The sequence below is a fragment of the Nothoprocta perdicaria genome, unplaced genomic scaffold, assembly GCF_003342845.1.
Source record: "Nothoprocta perdicaria isolate Ctin4 unplaced genomic scaffold, notPer1 scaffold_318, whole genome shotgun sequence".
Classification (NCBI taxonomy): Eukaryota; Metazoa; Chordata; class Aves; order Tinamiformes; family Tinamidae; genus Nothoprocta; species Nothoprocta perdicaria.
Window position 1 is genome coordinate 484,785 of NW_020455553.1, and position 20,514 is coordinate 505,298.

The 20,514-nt window shown below is 48.5% G+C and overlaps 1 protein-coding gene across 1 annotated transcript; it reads left to right on the forward strand.

Annotated features, from left to right (window-relative positions):
- The first annotated feature begins 789 nt into the window (after positions 1 to 789).
- Positions 790 to 3,955, forward strand: ZNF648 (zinc finger protein 648). Its single transcript, XM_026042944.1, has 3 exons — positions 790 to 887; positions 1,297 to 1,404; positions 2,062 to 3,955. Exon 3 carries the CDS (start codon positions 2,156 to 2,158, stop codon positions 3,320 to 3,322), a length of 1,167 nt encoding a protein of 388 aa, XP_025898729.1. The 5' UTR covers positions 790 to 887; positions 1,297 to 1,404; positions 2,062 to 2,155; the 3' UTR covers positions 3,323 to 3,955.
- Positions 3,956 to 20,514: the final 16,559 nt, after the last annotated feature.

The window sequence follows — 20,514 nt, forward strand, 5'->3', positions numbered from 1 at the left end:
GGACTGGACTTTAGACTCCCACCCCTGCTGAAGGAGGATGATGCTAATGTAGGAATGGAAATGTGGGAAAGAAATGTGCTGAGAGGGAGGGGGGAAATACAGGGAAAGGGTGAGAGGTTCTCCTAAGGCAGTGGTATAGAAAAGAGAGAAATTTGTGCTCTAGAGCAGTGGCTTATCAGGTGGAGGCAGGGGGATTGAGAATGCCTGTGAATTGCTGTTGTGCTGCGGCTTTGGAAAGGGTATTGGGGCCCTAGGATTTGCAGCAGGAGTGAAGAAACGATGCCATCGATGAAAGAGCCTCTGCCAAAAACACCGGGTGCAGTTGCGGACGTGCGCATTGAAGAAGCACCGCTTGGGTTGGAGGTGAGGCCGCAAAGCCAGGGGCTTGGAACGACAGCAGCCTGACAAGAGCTGAGCTTATTTCTCCTGGCTAACGGCTTCAAAGGGAATGCAGCGTCTGCCTGGGCTCGCTTGGGAAGGGCAGCGTTGGGGCAGCGGCGCGGGCCGAGCGCCGCCTCTCCAGGGCGGGCGCGATGCCGAGGGCGGCGCTGCGGCTGCGCCGGGGCCTGCGCCAGGCCCAGCGGCTGCCCCGCTGCTGCTGCTGCTACCTGCTGCGGCACCGGGTGAGATGCGAGCGGGGGGACACGCAGCGGGCGGGCGCTTGGCACGGCGGGATTCGCCTTATCCGTCCATCCCCACCTATAAACCCGGGTTTCGTTAAGCTTGCGTCATCCCGCTTGCAAGTCCTGCTGCGTGGGGCTGGCCTTTCTCAGCAAGTTTTGTTAAGACAAGCCTTCCCTGGAAAGTTTATCTTTAGCAAGCCAGCCCGTTGCTTCGCTAGGAAGCCTGCCGTGACCTCCTGGAGACACTCAGCCCCACGCTGGAAGGTAAAAATAGCCCCCATTTTCATGCAGGTACCACTAAGTTAATGGGAATAGTTGGAGCTGATGGATGACTCAAGCCAGTGTTTTCCAGACAGTGCCTAATGAAGACGATTAATTCAGACTTGTTTTCAGGATCACGGTAGAAGAAAGTTCAATTTGTGCCTTGAATGAAGCTGGCCTTTCTGAGACGTGAATGAGACCTTTCACTTAAAGTGTGTTACTGTGATGTCCTTATTGCTAGTTAAACCTACTGAAAATGAATAGGCAATCTTTATATTTATGTTCACATGTAAATGCAGAAATATATGCATGCCTACATACTTACACATTCTGTATGAATATGCTTATGTTTAGAGAAGTTTTAACTTCTCTTCTTAATCTTCTTAACTTCTTCTTCTTAATCTTTGTTAAGACAAAAGCAGCCAGGAAGAAACGGAGAAGGAGCAGGAGTGAAGGGAATATTAAAAAGTGGCTGTGGAGGAGATGCTGGAGGTCCAAAGAGCAGAGCTAACTGTGCACGGTGGGTAAAATGAACTTTCTTAGCTCAGACTATCTATTCAGACCAAATTCCTCCTTAAAACTGGTTGACTGAAAACTCCATGTGGAGTCACCAGAGGCTGCTGGGACAATTTACCCGGGGAATTTGAAGCCATTCTGGGGGGCCAGCAGCTGTTAGGTCAACCAGTGAGCTTCCTTGGCTGCTCTTTTAGACCTTTCCTTACAGATGACTCTAGCACATCTCTCCTCACTATGTGGTGCTGGCCAATTTATTTAATAGCAACTTAAAAACAAGGATTAGAAGTGAATTGTTGGGTAAAAGACCTGCTATAAGGCAGCTAGAGAGATAAGTGAGTGTAGGACTTAACCCAAAGTGTTTTGACCCTAAAGTTCTTAAGATTTTAACTTAAATAGAAATGGTTTAACAATTTACATTTATAGCAAAGACTGGGTTATAACAGAGGATTTAACTTTACTAAAGTGTATTCTGTCTGCATTCTATATGCTGAATTGTTTGCATTCCACATAAATGCTAGACAATGATTCTGTTTCTCCCACTGCATAGCTAATAATCTGTTCCATTATTTTAATCATAACATAGGTTTTCTGTATTGATATATGTTTATTTGCTGCTGCTCTCAGAAAATCCTTTGATAATTTTTTTGTTGTTGTTTTCTAGGGATGACTGAAGAGATCTGAGAATGAGACGTACTTGCCATGCAAGACCTGAAGAGCTTGGTATACGCAGATAAACACAGCACACACATCCGAAGATGGATGTGAAAGTAGACTGGGACTCCGAGAATAACACATGTGACACAGGTGAGAAGCATTCAAATTATTCCAGACAGACCAATAAATGGGTAGGCCACAAATCTAGCCTCCAGAAGGAGGTAGACATGAATTACTCACAGAGATCCACTCCTCGTCGCAACCATGCTGGACCTTCAGGTAAACAGAAGATTCCTGTAGAGTTGCAGTGTGAAGATGAAGAGACCTATGAGACCTACTACCAAAACCAAGGTGAGACGACAGCTGGGATAATTGTCACCTCCAATACCAACTTTGACTTGCAGTGTGAAGAGGAGGATTTAGAGCGCAGTTCCTCTAAGTGCTCCAAGAAACCCCAGAGAAGGCCGTGTGATGAAGACGAAAACACTGTTCTTGCTGATGTTTTTGGTGAGGACCTGGTACCCATTTCTGGGGAACCCTTGCCATATAGATGCAAGAAGTGTGGTGCCTCTTTCCAGGGTACGAATGAACTGCAGGAACACAAGCAAATCCACCTTGTGCAAAACTCATACCAATGTCCTGTTTGTGGCAAAGAGTTCTTCCGTGCTGCCAATCTGCGAATGCACAAGCTCATTCATTCTAGTGACAGGCCACATAAGTGTCCAGAATGTGACAAGGGTTTCATCCGCACAGCTGATGTCTGGAGGCACCTGCGCAATGTGCACAAGATAGAGCGCTCCATGGTGATCCTAGGAAATGGCATGGCCAGGAACCCGTGGTCAGTAGTGCACCGTAGCCAACACTGTGCTGAATACACTGATCAGCCTTGTGCAGAGAACCCAAAGTCAGAGGAGGAAGACTATAAACCTTATGCCTGTCCAACATGCGGCAAGGGTTTTGATAAGCCTAATCTGCTCTCCAAACACAAGGTGATCCACCGGCAAGACAAGCCTTTCAAATGCCAGGAATGTGGCATGGCATTCATCCAGCTGCTCAGGCTGAAGAGACACCAGCAGACTCACTCTGGGGAGCGCCCCTTCTACTGCGAGGAGTGTGGAGGGACCTTCACCCGGCTGGCATCGCTGCAGCGTCATCAGCGGATCCACACGGGAGAGAAGCCCTACTCCTGTGCTTACTGTGGTCATTCCTTCACCGAGTCTGGAACTCTACGGAGGCACGAGCGTACGCACAAACTGGACAAATCTTAGTCCCTTGTTCGCTGTGGTTGTGGTCGCCTCGGTTGCTTCTTACCTGAAGTGGGCTGAGGAGAGCGCTCCATGGCACGCGCAACAGCCAGTCTGGATCCTGCTTCCTAGCAGTGGAGAACACTACATCGTAGGGAGCTCTGCAGCTTGTGCTGACAGAGGTTGTGCTGCCTGGCTTTAAACTGGTGTTACGTGAGGAAATAACTTCATGCTCTTCTTACCAGCTGAACTGTAGGAGCATCAGGTGGAGCTTTCTGCAGATGTGTGGGCCATGCAGCTTTCTTCTGCAGACTTGGTCACCAATGAACTGTCTCCTGCTCCCTGGAGCAAGGTTGTTCTTCAGCACTGGGTTTGGGTGCAACTGTTGTTGCAAGTCTTTGCTAAGACAGAGTAGTCTAGAGATTCCCACATATCCCTTCTGTCTGTGTATTCTGTTTATATTTTTTTTAATTAGGTATTTTTTTATTTGGGAGGGAAGTATGATGTTGGCTACTAAAAGAAAAAAGTTACATATTAAATCGAACCGTTATCAGCTGTATTTCATACATGTTTTTATCTACTAATCCCTTATGTAACTTGATGTGATTGGTGGAATGGCTGTTAATGATGGAGAGAGAACTTTATTTTGGCTAAGAAGGGGCATGGTGTTGAAGTGGGGGATTTGAACAGATTTGTGTTTCTGATGGAGCTGTGTGCTCTCATTCTGTCCAGCTGAGTACTGCAGTAGCAAATTTTTGAAAGCACGAAATAGAAAAAGCAGGAAAAAGACCAAATGTAAGCCACCTTTTGCTAATTGTTACTTTGCAATCCTTTTGATTTAGAAAAGATTTGTTTTATTTTCTCAGAGGTAAAGAAACACCTTGTAAGAGGATTACATTTGATCCAGGCATTCTATGATGCGTGTGGAGGTGTCTGTGTAATACCAAAGGTATCTCCTGGAGTCCTGCTTTCATTTGGACTCAAAAAATGAGTGAAGAAAGGTTCCCTTGGAAAGTAGCTCTCCAAATTTGGTCAGGTATTGCCAAATACCAGATGTCTGTAGCTTCCGAAGAAGTATGCTTTTGTCTTCGTTATGGCCATAAAGTTTTTACACCTGAAACTTAACCATGACACTTTAAATAGTCTAGATTTAATCACTGTGGTAGGATAAAACAGTGTGTCGTCGAGTCTGTTTCCTTTTGATGTCAGAAAACTTTGTTTCCTCCTGCTGCCAGCTTCCATGATTTCACTAATTTCTTTCTAAGAAGTGGTGCATTTTCAGCACGAAGCCCTGCCGCACACTGCATGTCCAGTGCTGGAGTCACGTACCTTTACATTTAGTGCTGGGCTATTTAATGTGAAGTACCGATTGTGTTTGCAAACTTAATAGAGTAAAAAATAACCTGCATTCTGCTGGATTCTCCTGCAGAGGTGAAATCCAAGTGCCGCGTCTCAGAACTTGGATTAATCGTGTTGCTCTTCGTGGGGTGGTTTTTGCTCAGTACCCTCCACTGGGGAACACTGGGGCAAGCATTTTGCAAACGTGGTCACTGTAGTATTTGGTGTGAGGGCCTTAGCTCAAGCTGGACAACCGTCCTTAGCAGCAGCTTAGCTTGTCACGGATGAGAGGCCAGCTCTTCCAACCTCACCGATGAATCAGTTGAATTTCGCTCCACAAAAGAGTATCTGGGTCCCATAAAGGAGTCTCTGGATTAGGGAACTGATCTGTTTGCCCGTTCTTAGGGAAAACAGGGAAATATTTCAGAGTTGTCGGTGCAGTGTGCCCTATCCAGCAGCACCTTTCCCTTCTCCCTTGGGTATTCAGTGTTCTGGCTGTCAGGGGTGTTAGCACTCGATTAAATTGCAGCAGTATGCACGCCTTTATGTGGTGTGACTGCTCTGATTAAGCAGTTGCTCTAATTGGGGACGTCTAGTTGTTCTGCTGTTTGGGATTAGCAGTCGGTGGAATTCATACCTGTAAGAGCCTAATGTTGGAAGTGTTTTGAACAAAGGCTTATTTAATGGGAAAATTAAATGGTTGGTGAAATGAAAACTACCAGGCTTAACTAAAAGGTTATTAAAAAGATACTTGCCTGGAAGGTTGACTTGGATGTAAAGCGCTTGAATGTGTAAAGGGAGTAATTAAAATGTGTGATGGCTTCTGCGAAAAAGCTGTTGAACCCTCTTAGCAGAAACTTCCACTAACTCCTGCACAAGCTACAGGAAATCCCTCGCCACCAGATATCTTCCTTTCTGCAATGCAAAAATTCTGTTTTTAATGTACGTTGAGAAGACTTGTAAAACTCTCCCAGGCCCCACGTATGTCACAGAGACAGCCTGAGAGGCTGGTAGACCATAACAGACATAGCCAGGCACAAGGGTAGCTAAAATGGGAAGAGAGCTGATGAGATAATGTGACTTGTCTGCAGCCTTGCTTCTTTAGAGAGGTTTTGGCACGTGTGGTTTCGACAAAAGTCATTTTTCTTTGTGCAGATTAGCCATGGTATCTCTTAGTTCGCTTGTGCCTAAAAGCACATGGAAGAAGCAATTCCTTTTGCTAATATTGTGCTGTGAGGAGGATTCATTTGGAAGTCTTCATCTTTGGGACACTCATGGAAGCACCATGGACACAGACTGAGGACTGGAGCTCCGAGAAGAGCAGGGGATTCTCATCATACAAGTGGTCTTGGTCTTCAGCTAATGCTTTTAAGAACAGTGAAATGTAAAAGTATCCTGTGCTAGTTCTGCTGTCTCCTCCCTACCCAACTCATTCCATCATAGGAGAACTAACTCAAAACTGGCAAAGTTAAAATAGCTCCAGCACTGAGGAGTCCAAGCTCTCACTCACTGCGAGCCACCAGCCAGCCCTTGGCAGCTACAAAACTGTTTTCTCACTTTGTTAACAAGGGTGTCGCATGGTAAACGCTCCTGTGCTTTTTGGGATGAATTCCAAAAGTGGCTTACCACCTTTGTCAGCTGCTGAAGGGCGCGAAGCACCAGGAGCAGTTGTGGCTGTGGGTGGGTGTCGCACCTTGCGCCAAGGAAAGGCGAGTTCTCTGCGGTCTTGATGCTCCTACTCATATCATCTTTTTGTTTTTGCAGTGTTGCAGGCTGAAAGCAAGCAGGGGCTGAGATCTCTCCAACAGAACAACAGATTAATATCATTTCACTAGGGTAACATATTGGAAGCAGAAGGGAAAATGGTATTTTTAATGTGATGATTCCAGCTGCGTCAGATCCTTGCAGAAGTTAAGCATGTACAAGCCTGTGCAGGGTTGGAGTTACCTTAAAAGAACCATCACTGAAGGGGAATGTCTCCTGCAACAAAAAGTAGAGTTCTCTGCAAGAGAACAACTCACTTGTAAACTCACTACAGGGTGATCATGCTTCCAAATTGTGCCTTGACCATTTGGGAACATTTTCCAGGGGAGAGGAGCATGTGCTCAAGTGAATGCGCTTGTGCAGTGCAGATATAATGCTTTTCCTCTTGATTATCTAGTAAAAGAGAAGCAACACAGCTATCAACTCATCTTCTCATTAAGGTATGTATCTTAATGGTTATGTAGAGTCTTTAGATCTGAAAGCAGGAGTAGTAATTTGTTCTGTGCAGGTTTATTTCTGTACCGGCTAACAGCACAGGGCTTGTTGGCTGCAAGGAATATTGAGAAATAGATTCCTGGGCTCAGAGCTGTGCACAGGTAACAGCAAGGTGATTTGACCATCAACTTGCTTTTAGCAGCTATTCCTGATAACTACCTGGCACCTTTTAAAAATAAACTTCTTCCTCCAGGCAAAGATGTTCTTTGTTAAGTGTGGTAAGTTTTACTCCAAAAGAGTCAGCATTAGCAAGCGTCAGCACTGGTTACTGAGATGGAATCCAGCCTGTTTTCATATTTGCAAGACCTTGTACTAATTTTCTTTTTCCTCAGATCTTGGCTGTTATTGTTATTCTGAAAATACCATTGGTATTGACGGCACTGCAGAGATTCTTGACTTTTTAGTGGGTGCACTTGGTTTCCCCAGTGTTTTGACAGTGATTTGGAAAAAGGGATTGCAAAACATGGTTTCAGGAGTTCTTCTTCCCTACTCCTTTAAAGTGAAGATGGACTTTCCTGCTTGTAGAAATCCGTCTGCTGACTGCAGAGTGTTGTGCCTCAGGAGCCTGAGAAAAGGAAGACCTTGGCTTTTGCATGGAGAAAAACACAGGTATTATGGCGCAAGTACGGTGCAGCCCCACGGCAGTACTTTTCCTGGTACCATGTTACATCTGCTAGGAGAGCTGACCTTGGAAAACACAGCTGTTTGGGGGGTGCTGTGGGAATACCAGGGCACTTGCACCACCCCGAACATGGGCGATGGCTGAGGACCGTGTTTATCGGTGGTGTTGGTCCCACAAGTGAAAGCTTTGTCGATGCACGACTGCAGGTTCATTGCAAAACCTCCCATCAGACCTGTGCATCCTGCAGACCGAACCCCAGCCCTAGTGATATTTGTAGTCTTGGGGTGAGGGTTTTGGCCTCTGAATACAGAAGGACTTCTCTGAGTAGTTGCAGGACCTCATGTTGTATTTATCTTCTGAACATTTGCAGATGTGCACCCACTGCTAACAGTAACAGTAAAAACACCACGTCTGTACAGGTACTTCCCTTTGAACAAGGCGCACAAAGTGGCTTATGTGAACTGAAAGCATTAGAGGTGGTTAATTTTAGACAGCTCGTGGCATGCATGAGCAGATATGGAGTATTTATTTCCAGTGCATTCACTTGAGACATAACAGCAGCTTGAAACTAGCACCAGAACTGGGGAGTTTGTGTAAACACAAAGCACTATCCCCAATTTTATTTCTTTCTCCGTTCACATGGTATTACACAGCATCTAGTTTGTAGTCATCACAGACAGTAAACACTGCAGGAGTGAAAAGTAAAGCTAGGCTCTCGCAGCCCGGTCAGGCCTTGGCAGCTGCAATACTGTTCAACCCAAGCACATTTATGTATCACATACAGTCTGTTAGGCTGGGACCAGGGCTCTAGTCTGGAGCCAAGGGCATCCTCAGCTTGGCTTGGCCTGAGAGACACCAGCAGGAGCCCCAGCATCACTAGGGTGCTGTTGAAGGGGTTCCTGCTCTGCTAAGCACCGACCCAGCCTGCAAGAACCTTAGCACACGAGTGTGATGGGGGAGCCGAGGGAGCCGCCAGAGGCAGCAATAGCTATTGATTAATGATCAGAAAACCACAAAAAAAGCGACGGCCCGGGATGCTTTTTGCCCTTGTGTACTTTTGCAACGAGCTGGTGAGAACAGCATGTTCCCGGCACTGGCTTTTAATTGTTTCACCGTTGCATATGTCTCTCATGTGGCAAGTTAAAATGAGAGTTTAATTTATTTTTTAATTGCCTCAGATAACAGGTACTTGAGAAAAGCCATATTTCCCAACTGCCTGGTGCCCATCCCTGGTCTCAGAAAGCAGCTTACTGCTGTAAAGATGCTTACTGCAGTTCTGCTTTGGAAAGGGGCTCTCCTGGGAGGCCAGCAAAGGGTGTAAAATTTTTCCTGCCTTCTCCTTGCCCGTCGTGGTTGTTGCTGATGGAGCTGATGGAGGTGGTGGTGGCAGCTCCAAAAGGACCGATGCTCTGAGAAATGGCTGCTTTTCACAAAGCTCAACTTTGCATCCCTCATATCAGGGACTTCTGTCTCCTCTGTGGGATCAGAATCAGCTTCCAAAGCTCTTCTCCTTGCTCTGAGCTGACTCGCTTCACAGACCATCTCAGCCCTGAGGACCCTCTGGACTCACTGGTGTTTTTCTTTGCTGACACAGGGTGGTTACGTGGGACTTGGAGGCTGGACCCTGAGCCCTGGCACAGCCAGGACTAAATCACTCCAACCCAGCAGCTGGCTGCTAAATCAGTCCAACACAGGACTAAAGCAATAGCGTAGGAAAAGCCCTACATGGGGACCCTACATGGGACAAAAGTCCCTCGTAGTGAAGGACCAGCTCACTGTTTTCACCATATCAACCCATAGCGCCCAGCCCCAACCCTCCCAGCTCAGGCAAGAGGGCAGACCCACAGTCCAGCCTGAAACGTCCAGCCTCTCTAATGCGTTGAGGTTTTGCATCCTCACCTCTGATGGTAGCACTGCACGGAGAGACATAACAACCCTCATCCCCAGCACTGTACAGATCACTCCACCATGTTATCAGATGCACTTCTCTGGGATTTTATTTCTTTTTTACCTTTTCATTTCAGCAAGTAGATACCAGAAATATTTTTCCAGACATTGTGCTGATCTAGCGGGCTACCTGCAGCAAACCAATGTCAGACAAACCCTGGAGAGCAGCAAGCGAATGGATCAAAAGGACCTTCTTCAAATGCCCTGGCTGGCCTGATAAGCACCTCAGGGATGGTGGCTTTTAAAAGTCTCCCCTTTCTGCCGTGTCACCACAGGAGCCAGTTTGCTCCGTGAGTGCTCCCGGGTGGTCTGCAGGGTAGAAAGCCATTCCTAGGAAAAGAAAGAAACAGCTTTATTACTATCCTTTGTGTTAAAGGCTGCTGTGAATTAGGACAAAAAGGCGCTCTCTGAGAGCACTGGATTTGCTGGGTCCCATCTTCATGCCCTCTTCTGTCCCTGTGCAGGGCAACTGTGGAGGAAATGTAAACCAGCCCAAAAGGAAATGTAAAGGAAAAATTTTGATGACCCCAACTGCATCCTTTGCTCCTTTGAAGGGCAGACATGGTAGGGGAAAACACAGCCGATTCCACTCCTCAGGTAGTGATTTCTGCAGAGCTAATTTCTAGCTGCAACAGCTAGAAGGGGCAACCATGCAAAGCCTGACACTCTGGTTGAGGAAGGGGAGATTTAAAAGATGTTAGAAAATGCCTGAACTCTAAGCCACTCCATTTTTTTCCCCCTTTTTTTTCAATCTTGTAGTAGTAATAATAATAATAATAATGTCTATTCTGTGACATATCAGCAAGGTAGCCTGTCCTGAGAGTGGTCCTACCTCAGGAAAAAAAAAAAAAAGATGAGAGGAGAAAGAAAAAAAAATCAACAAGCTGAATTGTTGGGGTATCTGATTCACGCACACAGAGGAATAAGGGGCTAAAAAGGGTGACCAGCAGATAGCTAGGCAGCTGCTGCTTGTCTGATCATATGCTGTGTTTCATCAGCATGATCTGCCCTGTCTTTTTATTAAACTCAGTCTAACTCTTGCTGCCGGTGAGACATTGGTGTGCATGCCTCGAAGGAAAGGGTGAAACTTCAGTGACTTTGCTGTGGTTTCATTAGCCCAGCATCTCTGTCTTTGAGAAATTGTTTGCCTCTTCCCTTTTCTGGGCAAATTTTAGCTTTCCTGAAATAATCTTTTCAGATCATGGACAAAATTTCTTTCTCTGGCTTGTAACTCACAGAGTAACGGAGGGGACATGTGGCCTTACAGCATTTTTGCTATTCTCTCCCTGGGGGAACCGAACTCTAAGACTTCAACACCCTTCACAGATAGCACCTAAACACCTCCTTGCCCACTGCCAAGTTAATCAGTGTGATTCTTGGCTGTAATGCGGGGTACGAGGTGAAGCACGGCAGTGGACGTGATGGCAATGAAGAGATGCAAGAAGGACAAGAGGATCGTGGCTGAGCCAGGACATAGAGCACCTGGGGGTCTCTGGGGACCATGGGCAGGTAGGACTCACAAATTGCATAGCCTACTGGAAAAGAAAAAGTTAAAAGCACCTAACAAGTCTAGCTGGAAGCCCAGTTCTTCCATTTTAAAGGTTAAAGTCCTGAACTGAGGATAATTACCGTTTTTCTCTTCCCTTTTATGGTGCCTTTTATCTTAAGAGACAATATGTAGGTACTTCAAAGTTTAAAATAAACAAGTGTCTTTTTGGTATGGTTGTGGGTTAAAAAATAACATCTTTGTGTTTCCAGATGATTAAACCGAGTTGGAGAGAGCTGGAGGTGTGTGTTCACGTTGAGCTGGTGAGTCATGGGCAGAGCTGCCAGGATCTTGCTCTTGGATCCTAGCAAAGTGCCAGAATCAGGCACTTTGGAGCAGTGATGTGACCCAAAAGGGGTGGATTTTGTCCAGATCAATTGCTAAAGGATTTGGCAGTGGTTTTTTTTTTTTTTTTTTTTGTTCATGAAACAGTTCTACAGTAAGGATCACCTCATCCTTGTTGGTCATGCAGCTCTGATGGATTTAAGCTGCCTGCAGATACATTGCACCCCAGGAAATCAGGAATGGCAACAGGGAGCTCATGTAACTGAGGATGTTACTTTTTGATTTTCAGTTAAAAAAAATACTTGCCAGTTTTGAATATGCCAGGAGCAGTAATTTCACCTTCTCCTAAAAAAGTGCTGGCAGACTGCTGATGAATCCTCCAAGTGAGATTTTTGGCCCCGTGGCTTGCTGAAAGATATTTTCCAACAGCCTGAAGAGGATTCTTGATTAAAAAAAAATCGAAATACATGGGAGTAGTGAATACATGGGAGAAGTGGCACTGCTAAACCAGAGCAATAAGTTCAGCCAGGCCGGACTCCGCGGCTGGTGTGTTGTGACCGTTCCTGACGCTTGCGATGAGCTGTTCTGCCCGCGGGCAAGGCCAGGGACGCCCCAAGGCAGCGCCAGCGCTGGGCGCAGCGTGGCCCTCGTGTCCTGCCAAGCAGCAGGCAGCAGATGGCAATGTCGCCCTGCTGGGAGGCTCCTAGGTGGGAGCAGATGCCTGGATGCCCTAGGGAGTCCTGGCCTGTGTCCTGTGCTGGGGGTGTGCAGGCCCCTCTTTGCAGTGCTGAGTGAGGGGGCAAGCAGGGGGAGCCCCTTTATCCCCTCTCCTCCTTCCCTGCCTGGCACCGAGGCTGCTGAGCCTGCCCAGGGCTCCCCGCTCCGTATTTTGGATCATATTTGGATCAATTGGATCATATTTTAAGTAGTCCCAGAGGATAAATAGGCCAGGGGACTCTTGCCAGCCTTGTAAGGTGCATTTCGGCAGCTGGGGAAACTGAGGCAGGGAATGGGCCTGTGGACTGGTGTGGTGGAGCTGCTGTGGAGCTGGTTTGTTTGCCTTTCCATCAGCAGAGAGAAGCTGGAGCTGCAGCTAGATGAGACCCTCGGGGTGCCGGCCTGACCCACTGGTGGCAGCAGGTGGAACAAGCAGGGCTTGGGGGCTGGGTATCCCGCTCCCAGCGCCAGGATCGCTGCCTCTTCCCAGCAGAGCCTGGGGTGATGGAGGACGAGCCCCTTTCCCGCAGCAGCACGGCAGGGACCGGCCGTGTCGCGGGGCTGTCCGGGAGCTGTGGCCTGGGGACTTTGCACAGCCGTGTGCGCTCTATCTGATCGGAAGAGAGCCAGTGCTCCGTGTTTTCTTCCCCTTTTCTTGGAGCAGCTCTGCTGCGGCTGGACTGCTGAGCTCAGTGAAACGGGAGCTGTTGGCCTCCTCCGTGACCGGGTTCGCTCGCTCGCTGCCCGGGCGCACACCTGGGACCGCAGCAGCCTCCGGGGACACTGCTGATGTTCTCCGCTGCAGGTGATGTCTTGCCATCAGCACATTGTCAAGTCCCACCGTGTGAGATGGGTGAGAAGATGTCAAAAAGTAACGTGTGGGACCGTTTGCCTTGCCTGAAGCTACACCCTGGGTTGCCTCTGCCTCCCTCTTGCACCTCTACAGGTGCCTGCAGTTGCTGGCTGTAGCCCCCGTTTGGAGTTGGGGCTTCCTCCCCCTTCTGCCTTGGCCTGGGAAGCCGGCACTGAGCCTCGTTACCTGGGCTGTCCTCTGCTCCCCAAGGTGAGAGTGCTGCAAATCAGCATGGACTAGTGCTAAAAGCAAGTTATTCCTTCCAGGCAAACACTCCTGATTCAGCATTTCTGCTGCCAGCACTTTATAGTGAGTGAGAGATAACAAGAAGACCCTGTGGGTGCAGAGGGTGCCGGCAATCCCAGCCACATATCTCCTAATTGGGCCCAATACGGTGATATGGGCTGTGCAGGCTCAGCATGCTGAGGCCAGACGTGGTGCTTAACAAAGGGGCACAGATCCACGGTCTCAATGCCACAGCCCTGAGCTGCTTCTCCACACCGTGCATTTACCTGAGATGTCATTACTGTCATCTGCCTGGCAGGCTCCGCTCCAGAGGAGGTTGGATTTTGAAGGCAGGAGGAGAATCTTTGATAGTTGTCCATTGCCCTTGCTGGCAAACAGGAAGGGAAAATGTACCCAGTCCTGGGACGATCCCAGAGCTGGGTCAGGATCTGCAAAACAGCCCTGTTGTCAAACCCTTGCTTGGCACCAAGACAAGAAATGTCACAGAGTATGAGACTTCGCAGCCAGGACCCCCCTTCCCCACGGGAGCGGGGGGCACCTCCGCAGGGGAAAATGTGAGTGGGGAATCAAAGGGGCCTATGCATATGGGAAATGTGGTGGAGGGTGAGCATCCCAAGTGTGCAAGTGACTGTTGCTTGGGAAGTCCGTAAGGGCCTGGCTTACTGCTGGGCTATATCCCAGACTGGTACATCCCCAAAACTTTGCAAACAACACTCGTGAGGGAGAAATCTGGATGAAAAGATCCTAATACAGGTGCTGGGCTTTCAAACCAGGCTCTCAATTAAGGCCATGTGCAATTTCCCTACTGAAAATGCCCCTCTGCATTGCAGGGAGGACAGTGGGAGAGGTCTGCCTTTCCCCTTTAGCTCTCAGCAAAGATGTTTATGTTGGCTGGAGCCAACATAACCAGGGAGGCTGGGACTGAGGCGTGGTGTGAATGCACAGAAGGAATCTCTGCTGAAGAGGATGGCAAGGTGACACACAGCAGAGCCGTGCTAGGAAAGCCACGCTAGGAAAACCACAGCTAGCAAGGGAGAGGAATAGTTCTCAACCCAAAACTGAAAGTGTCCTGTGTTGGAGGTAACCTTTCCCTGGGGGAGATAAGGAATGTGCAGGCTTTGCAGTTAGGGAAGGTGCCAGTTGCGGGATCAAGAGTCGATTATCTCTCCAGAAGCTCTCTGTGTCACGTAAGCTTCCTGCCAGTGCCACGTATTGTCCCCCTATCCGTGTGCAACAGGCCTTATCTCCTGAAGAGAATCTTGTTAATTGGGAGTGGACTTTGCTTGCTGTATCTTATTCTTTAAACATCCCACTAGGTTCTTTGAGCACAAAGGAGTTGGAGAGGACTTGAAAGAGGAAAACAAGACATTTGCTTCCAACATGAGCAGCTCTGAGCTGTGGGTGTCCTCCTAGGAGCACAGCTTGGAGCAAGTTTGGCCTGCAGAACATCACAAGGGATTTTTTTCTGGGCCTTTGATTAATTCATGTCTATCTTTGTGTTCTCAGACCAGCTTGTGAGCAGCTTCTGCAGCATGAGCCGTAGTTCTGATAGCCCAGCAAGGAGAGCATCGCTGTTTCACACCTGCTCTGTTCTGGGCCGCCAACCTCCCACCACAGAGGGAAGGAGGCCTGGCAGGGTGTGCATGTCCCAGGGAGATGGGGGGCTGTGGAGGAGTGCAAAGATGCCCTGGTTTCTTCAGGAAACCATCACCTGCAGGTGTGGAGCTGGCTGATGGGTCAGCAGGGCCTCTTCTACCAGCCCTGCTTTTCAAAGAGCTGTGATTAATTGCAGCTCATTAGCAGAGAGGAAGGTCTTTTCCCTGCCTTGCCTGCAAAGAACTGGCAGAGAGCATGGAGGCTGGAGCTAGAGGCTTGGCTGCCTGTTCAGAGGCTTGCAGAGCCGCCAAGCCCTGCATCCCGCTCCTTCCCACAGTTCTGCCAAGGGCTGACTCGGCAGAGGACACTGTGTGTCCATGCTTGATTTGCTTGGGAGCAAGGAAAGGTCCCGTCCATCACCACCCTCTGTTTGTCCAGCTCTGGGGCAGGGGAGACAGAGTGAGCAGCTGCTCTCCAGCCACCAGGCCTCTTCCCTCGCTTCTTGATGAAGAGCTCCAGGCTGCAGGACAGTCTTCGTGATGGAAAGATTGGGGCTGATAAAGGCATTCAGGAAGCCCTCGGGGAAACAAATAGTGAGCTCTGATGGAGCGGCAGGAAATCCACTCTGTGGCTGTGCAGGAGAGCCGCTCTGCGGGAAGCCCCAGTCCAGCAGGAGGTCATCCCAAAGAAACATGGAGCTGTGTTATGGGGTGGACTGGCCAGCCAGCAGGACGGGCAAGATCCTGGGCTCTGGGCAGGCGACACCACAAAGGCGGCTTGGCTCTGTGTCTCGCTGTGGCCACCACGGGCGGTGGCAAGGGACGGCCACCCATGCACAGCCATGCGGGGGGGAAGGAGCCTTTCTCACTGCACCTCAGGACAGTCTGACAGATTTAACTGGTTTGCTCAGAGTGGGATATTTGTGGGTGGGTTCGGTGGTGCTTCCCGGGCAATGGGAGGCTGACCCAGCCCAAGCAAATGTTTCGGACCTGAGATGCAACTGCCTTATGGACTGAGGCCTCAGCCAGTCTCTGTGCAGACCCTGCCCACCTTGGAGATGGGTGCTAGGAGCCTGCTTTTGGAGGCAKGCTCTTCCAAGGAGAATATTTGTGCACAAATGTACAGCCAAATATCCCAAAGGGGACTAGAGTGAGCAGGGAGACAGACGGATGGTACCTCCTGCACTGCCCCAGTCTTTGGTAGAGTGACCTATCTTCAGTGAAGGTCTCTTGGGTTAAAGAGGGAGCAGTAAAGCCCAAAGCTTCATGAACTTCTGAAATGGCTTATCCTGCTGTTTTTCCCAGGATGGGAAGTAAAAGTGATTGAGTATTGGAGCATTTCCTCTCCAGTTCCTTTTCTATTTGAAATCTAGCCTTATGTGGGCTCTTGTCCTTGAATAGTGGTTTGGCAGAACTTGGACGACCACCTCATTAAACCCACTCTTGTGGCCTGCAGGGTAGGGCTGACACCGATGAACTCCCAACCGAGGAGCAGGCTCATGTGTCTGCAGGCTGTCTCTGTGGCTTGAGCCAGCTAAAGACTTTGCACAAACACAAGCCATTATTTTGATAGCTAKTAGCAATGGTTGCTTCCCCATGAGCCTGTCTGGGCCTTGGAGTTCATTTGTTCACTGGAACCTTTATCAAGAGAGTGAAGGTAACTTTCCAGCCTTGTTGATATCTGTGGAAGATAACCTGTATGGAGGCTTTCCAACRCGTGGCAATTTCTGCTGTTGCCCTTTGACAGCAGCAAAGATAAGATACATGAACCTCCTGCTCAAGGAAGCGCTCTCCTCCTTTTGCATGAGCTCCACACAGTTAGCATACAGCCTGCTCTTTTGGGGCATGAGGCTCTGTCCCCAGAAAAAAGCGCTAGGGTTTCACACACATCCTTCCTCACTTATGAACATCCTCTGACTCCTCACTTCAGCCCTTCTTCGAAGCATCTCTGTCTTTTCTTTCCWGTGCTATTTCTTCACTTTGATGCCCCAGGTCCACAAGAACAAGCTAAGAAGATCCTGCTCCTCAGTGGTTGCCAGGAGGTTTCCAGCCRTGGCTTCCTCAGAGCAACATGCAATGTGACTGTCAAGGTCTGGTGAGTGAGACCTGCTCCAGCGGAGAGCTGAGTCCATATGAGGCCGAGCCCACACAGGACTGGAATATCCTGGTGTTTGYAGTGCATGAGACACTGCCATCATAGCCTGGTGCCCTATAGACCTGAGTGCCTGCTGCACCAAATAAGCTTGAGGAAACATGCCCATGTACTTCATATTCCCCTATAGTGGGACTTGCATCTACTCCTCTGTAAGGGATGGAGAAGCCATAATCCATTCTTGACAGTGTCTGGAGTGGTACCTGCAGTAGCAACAGGGGTTTGTGTGAAGGTGTCTGAGCTCTGCACAGCTGCAAGAAGGCCTCTGGGTGGGACAAGGTGAGCTGCACTGACACAGTGAGCACCCAATGCCAGATTATGGGCGACCTAAGCAACTTGCTGTTCCTCAAGAGGAGGGTAAGAAGGCTGAGCTAAATCCATGTTCCCTGGCAAAACAATCCTGGAAGAGCAGCATATGTTTATGTAGGATATGAAGAAGCCAGGAAACGCTGCCAGCCTAGCTGTGAACAGCCTGGTGAGCCTCTTGAACTGGAGCTGGCAGCGTAGCCAGCGGCCTCCTGACCAGGTGGGGAGTTAGGGGCAGCATCAGCCAGAGGTGAGAAGGGCCTCTGGCGGTGACAGCCACCATGGAGGAGAGAGAAGRTGAGCTCTCATGGGTGTTGGGCCACCTCCATGCTTTGGACTCCCTACCTTTGTCCTCCTGGACTCCTCCTGGGATRGGGAGCCTCGCTTGCTGCTGGGAGGCAGTTTGTTTCAGAGGGTTTCTTCACATCTCTTACTGGGAAGAGTCCTTGCCTGTTGGGCTTGGAGGGATTGCAGAGTCCCTGGGCTGGTGTGTGCAGAGGATACCTCTGCTTACCACAGGCAACACCATGGTACAAGTGCTCTCAGAAACCAATTGTGCTTTTTCTTGGAAACAGGTTGTGTTTGAGCTATTTTGTGTCCATTAGCCCCCGTAGGAGACTGCCTCAGGGACCTTCCTTCTCAGTGGTTAGGAATCTTCTGCTTATTTTCAGCACAAATGTATCTGTGGCCATCTTTTTCTTCATTTGTTCTTGAGCCAGAGGACAGTGCTGGCACAAACAACGCTTCTCCCTGCCTGTACTCTTCAATGTTGATTTGAAATAGTCTTTCTTTGGCCTTGGGTTTCAGAGGGATGCATTTCAAAACCAGAAATAAATGGGCTTGAAATATTTCCCATATTTTTGCAAGATCTTGACTCTCTGATAGCAAGATTAAAAGAAAGATAACAAAATCAGCATTCAGGSTGGAAACACTACTGTTAAGTAGACAACCTAGTAAAGCTAGGACTTCTTGTTTACAGTTGAACTCACGAATTTTAAGATGTTAATGTATGAAGGATTGAGTAAACAACCATTGTGCCTCCAAGGAATGAGTCCCAGGCTGTCCTGAGCTGGAATACTTTGTACTTTCCTGATTGCCTTCCAAGAATTTCAAATTGCTTTGTAACAGAAAAAACAAGGCTGCTTCATAAGATGTTTGCGAGGTTCTTTGGGCAATATTTATTCATATGCACTGTGCTATGGCCAGTTTTGGGGCAGAACTTAGAGGCTTCTCCCACAGAACACCTAAGATGTTTGTCGTAGGGTAGGGAATATCCCCAAAGAACAAGCCAGACAGCTCAGAAGAGCTGGCCAGGATTTGTTAAAACTTTCCTGTGGCATGCAGGCCTATGAAAGGACATATCCACAAGGCAAATCACCATTGTGCTATGGAAAGATCATGATATGCTCTCCAGAGAAGCTGTGCAAGCTGTATTTTGTGTGATGGTCTCCCCAGCTTTACCAGGATGTTTGAGCATGAAGGTCTTGATAGCTGATGCAATGCTGCCATTGCAAGGTGTCCCTTATTCCGTCTTGCCTATGCAAAGTGTGTGCAGGACGGGAATCTTTTTATTATCAGCTTGTTTCAACAGACCACCATGTTGACAAGAGCTCCTTCAACCAAGAATAACACTTGGGCCAGGAGACCAACATGTTCTCCTGTCTCTGCCACCCCTGGGCTGTGCCGATGCCATTGGGCTGGATTTTGCACTGGAACCCAAGAGCTAGAAATGAAGACTTCTTTCTGCTAGTGTTGGTGGCTGGGCAGCTCAGACAAACCATGAAGCAGACGGAGCTGAAGGCCCTTGGCTTTGCAGTGTCATCTTGGAGAGCCCAGGCAGTGCTACCTGAGATGTTGTGGATGGAGCCTTCATAAAACAGGTGGGATATGTCCCTTGCTACCTCAAGGTTGGGGTGGGTTTCCAGGCCAAAAGCCTGGAGCTGTGGAAAGAGTTATGAATTCGGGTTACCAAACCATCTGTTGGCTGCATTTTAAAAAGCAATTAAAGCAAAATTGTTTCCAGCCCTTCTGGTTGCAAGATGTAGTCTAAGGCGAGATAGCCAAGCCAAGACTTGCCTGATCTTACCATAGCTCCAAGTAGGAATTATTTTGATACCATCCCTGTGCTGCGCATGTTGTATGATTCAGAGCTCCTCAGGGGGTATACAGGTAAACAGAGTTGCCACGCTATTAGCAGGGAGGCCTGAAACATGATGAAAATCCAGGAAATTGGCATTTTGGTCTTTTTTTAATGCTTTTAATCAGAAAGTAATAAAGTTCTTTAGAGAACCAAGAATCCTTTCGTTGGGTAGAGGAGGRTAGGCTGTGTTGCCAAACAGTAATGGATCACAGTTCTAACCAGTATTTATAGAAGCTACTGATGCTGTGGTCTGAGGACCTGCGTTCTTGGACACGTGCAGGACCTGCTCTGCCTCTCTAAGCGCCTGAGAGTGTTGCATGATATGTTCTGCATAATGGCAGAAGGTGATGCTGGCCTCCCCAAACAGATRTTTTCTCGTTTAACCATTTAAGATATCTGCAATGCTGTTCTCCAGCAAAACTGCTGCAAGTAGCGCTTGTCTCAGTGAGGTTACAGCTTGATGGAGCCAAGCAGAGTTCCCAGGGAAGAGAATGAGGCCCTTGAAAGCCTTTTGTGTTTAGGAGCTGGCTCCCAGCGGTGTGGAGAGCTCCTCTTCAAGGAGGAAACTGCTCTCTTCCTTTTCCCACAATAGGAGATTTGCAATAAACAGACAAATAAATACAAAAAAGGCAGGGGATAGTGACAAAAAGAAGTGTCAGAGGGGACCTAGTTCTTGCTTGTCCTTTAGCAACCTGATAAAATCAAAGAATGACTTTCTGTTGGAGGGGAAGGTGGAGGCCTTGCCTGAAGGTGAGGTTAATAGTCTCCTCTGGGCTCTTTTATATCCTTAGGGCTTTCATTGTTTTCTTGATGACAAGTCATTCAAGAGAGAACTGGGGAACCTGCACTGCCAGCGTCCCTCCAGAAACTGCTTTCTTTGTGCTTGAAATGGGTCCCTAACTCTGAGCCGCTTGAAGCTGAAGCTGGAACAGGCTGCCCAGGGAGGTTGTGGAGTCTCCTTCTCTGGAGGTCTTCAAAACCYRCCTRGATGCCACTCTGTGCCATGTGCTCTAGGTATCCCTGCTGCAGCAGGGAGCTGGACTAGATGTTCTGTAGAGGTCCCTTCCAACCTCAACCATTCCATGATTCTGTGGTCTCCTGTGCTGAAGGACATCTTGCGACGGTGTTTCAGGCTGTGCTTGGTGGAAAGGGTGCTGCGTAGCCATGCCATGGATGCTGAGCTGCTTGCGACCAGTCCTGTAATGCCCTG

Excerpts from the sequence above, each read along its gene's own strand:
- ZNF648 (XM_026042944.1), top strand. The coding sequence starts at position 2,156 with ATGGATGTGAAAGTAGACTGGGACTCCGAGAATAACACATGTGACACA.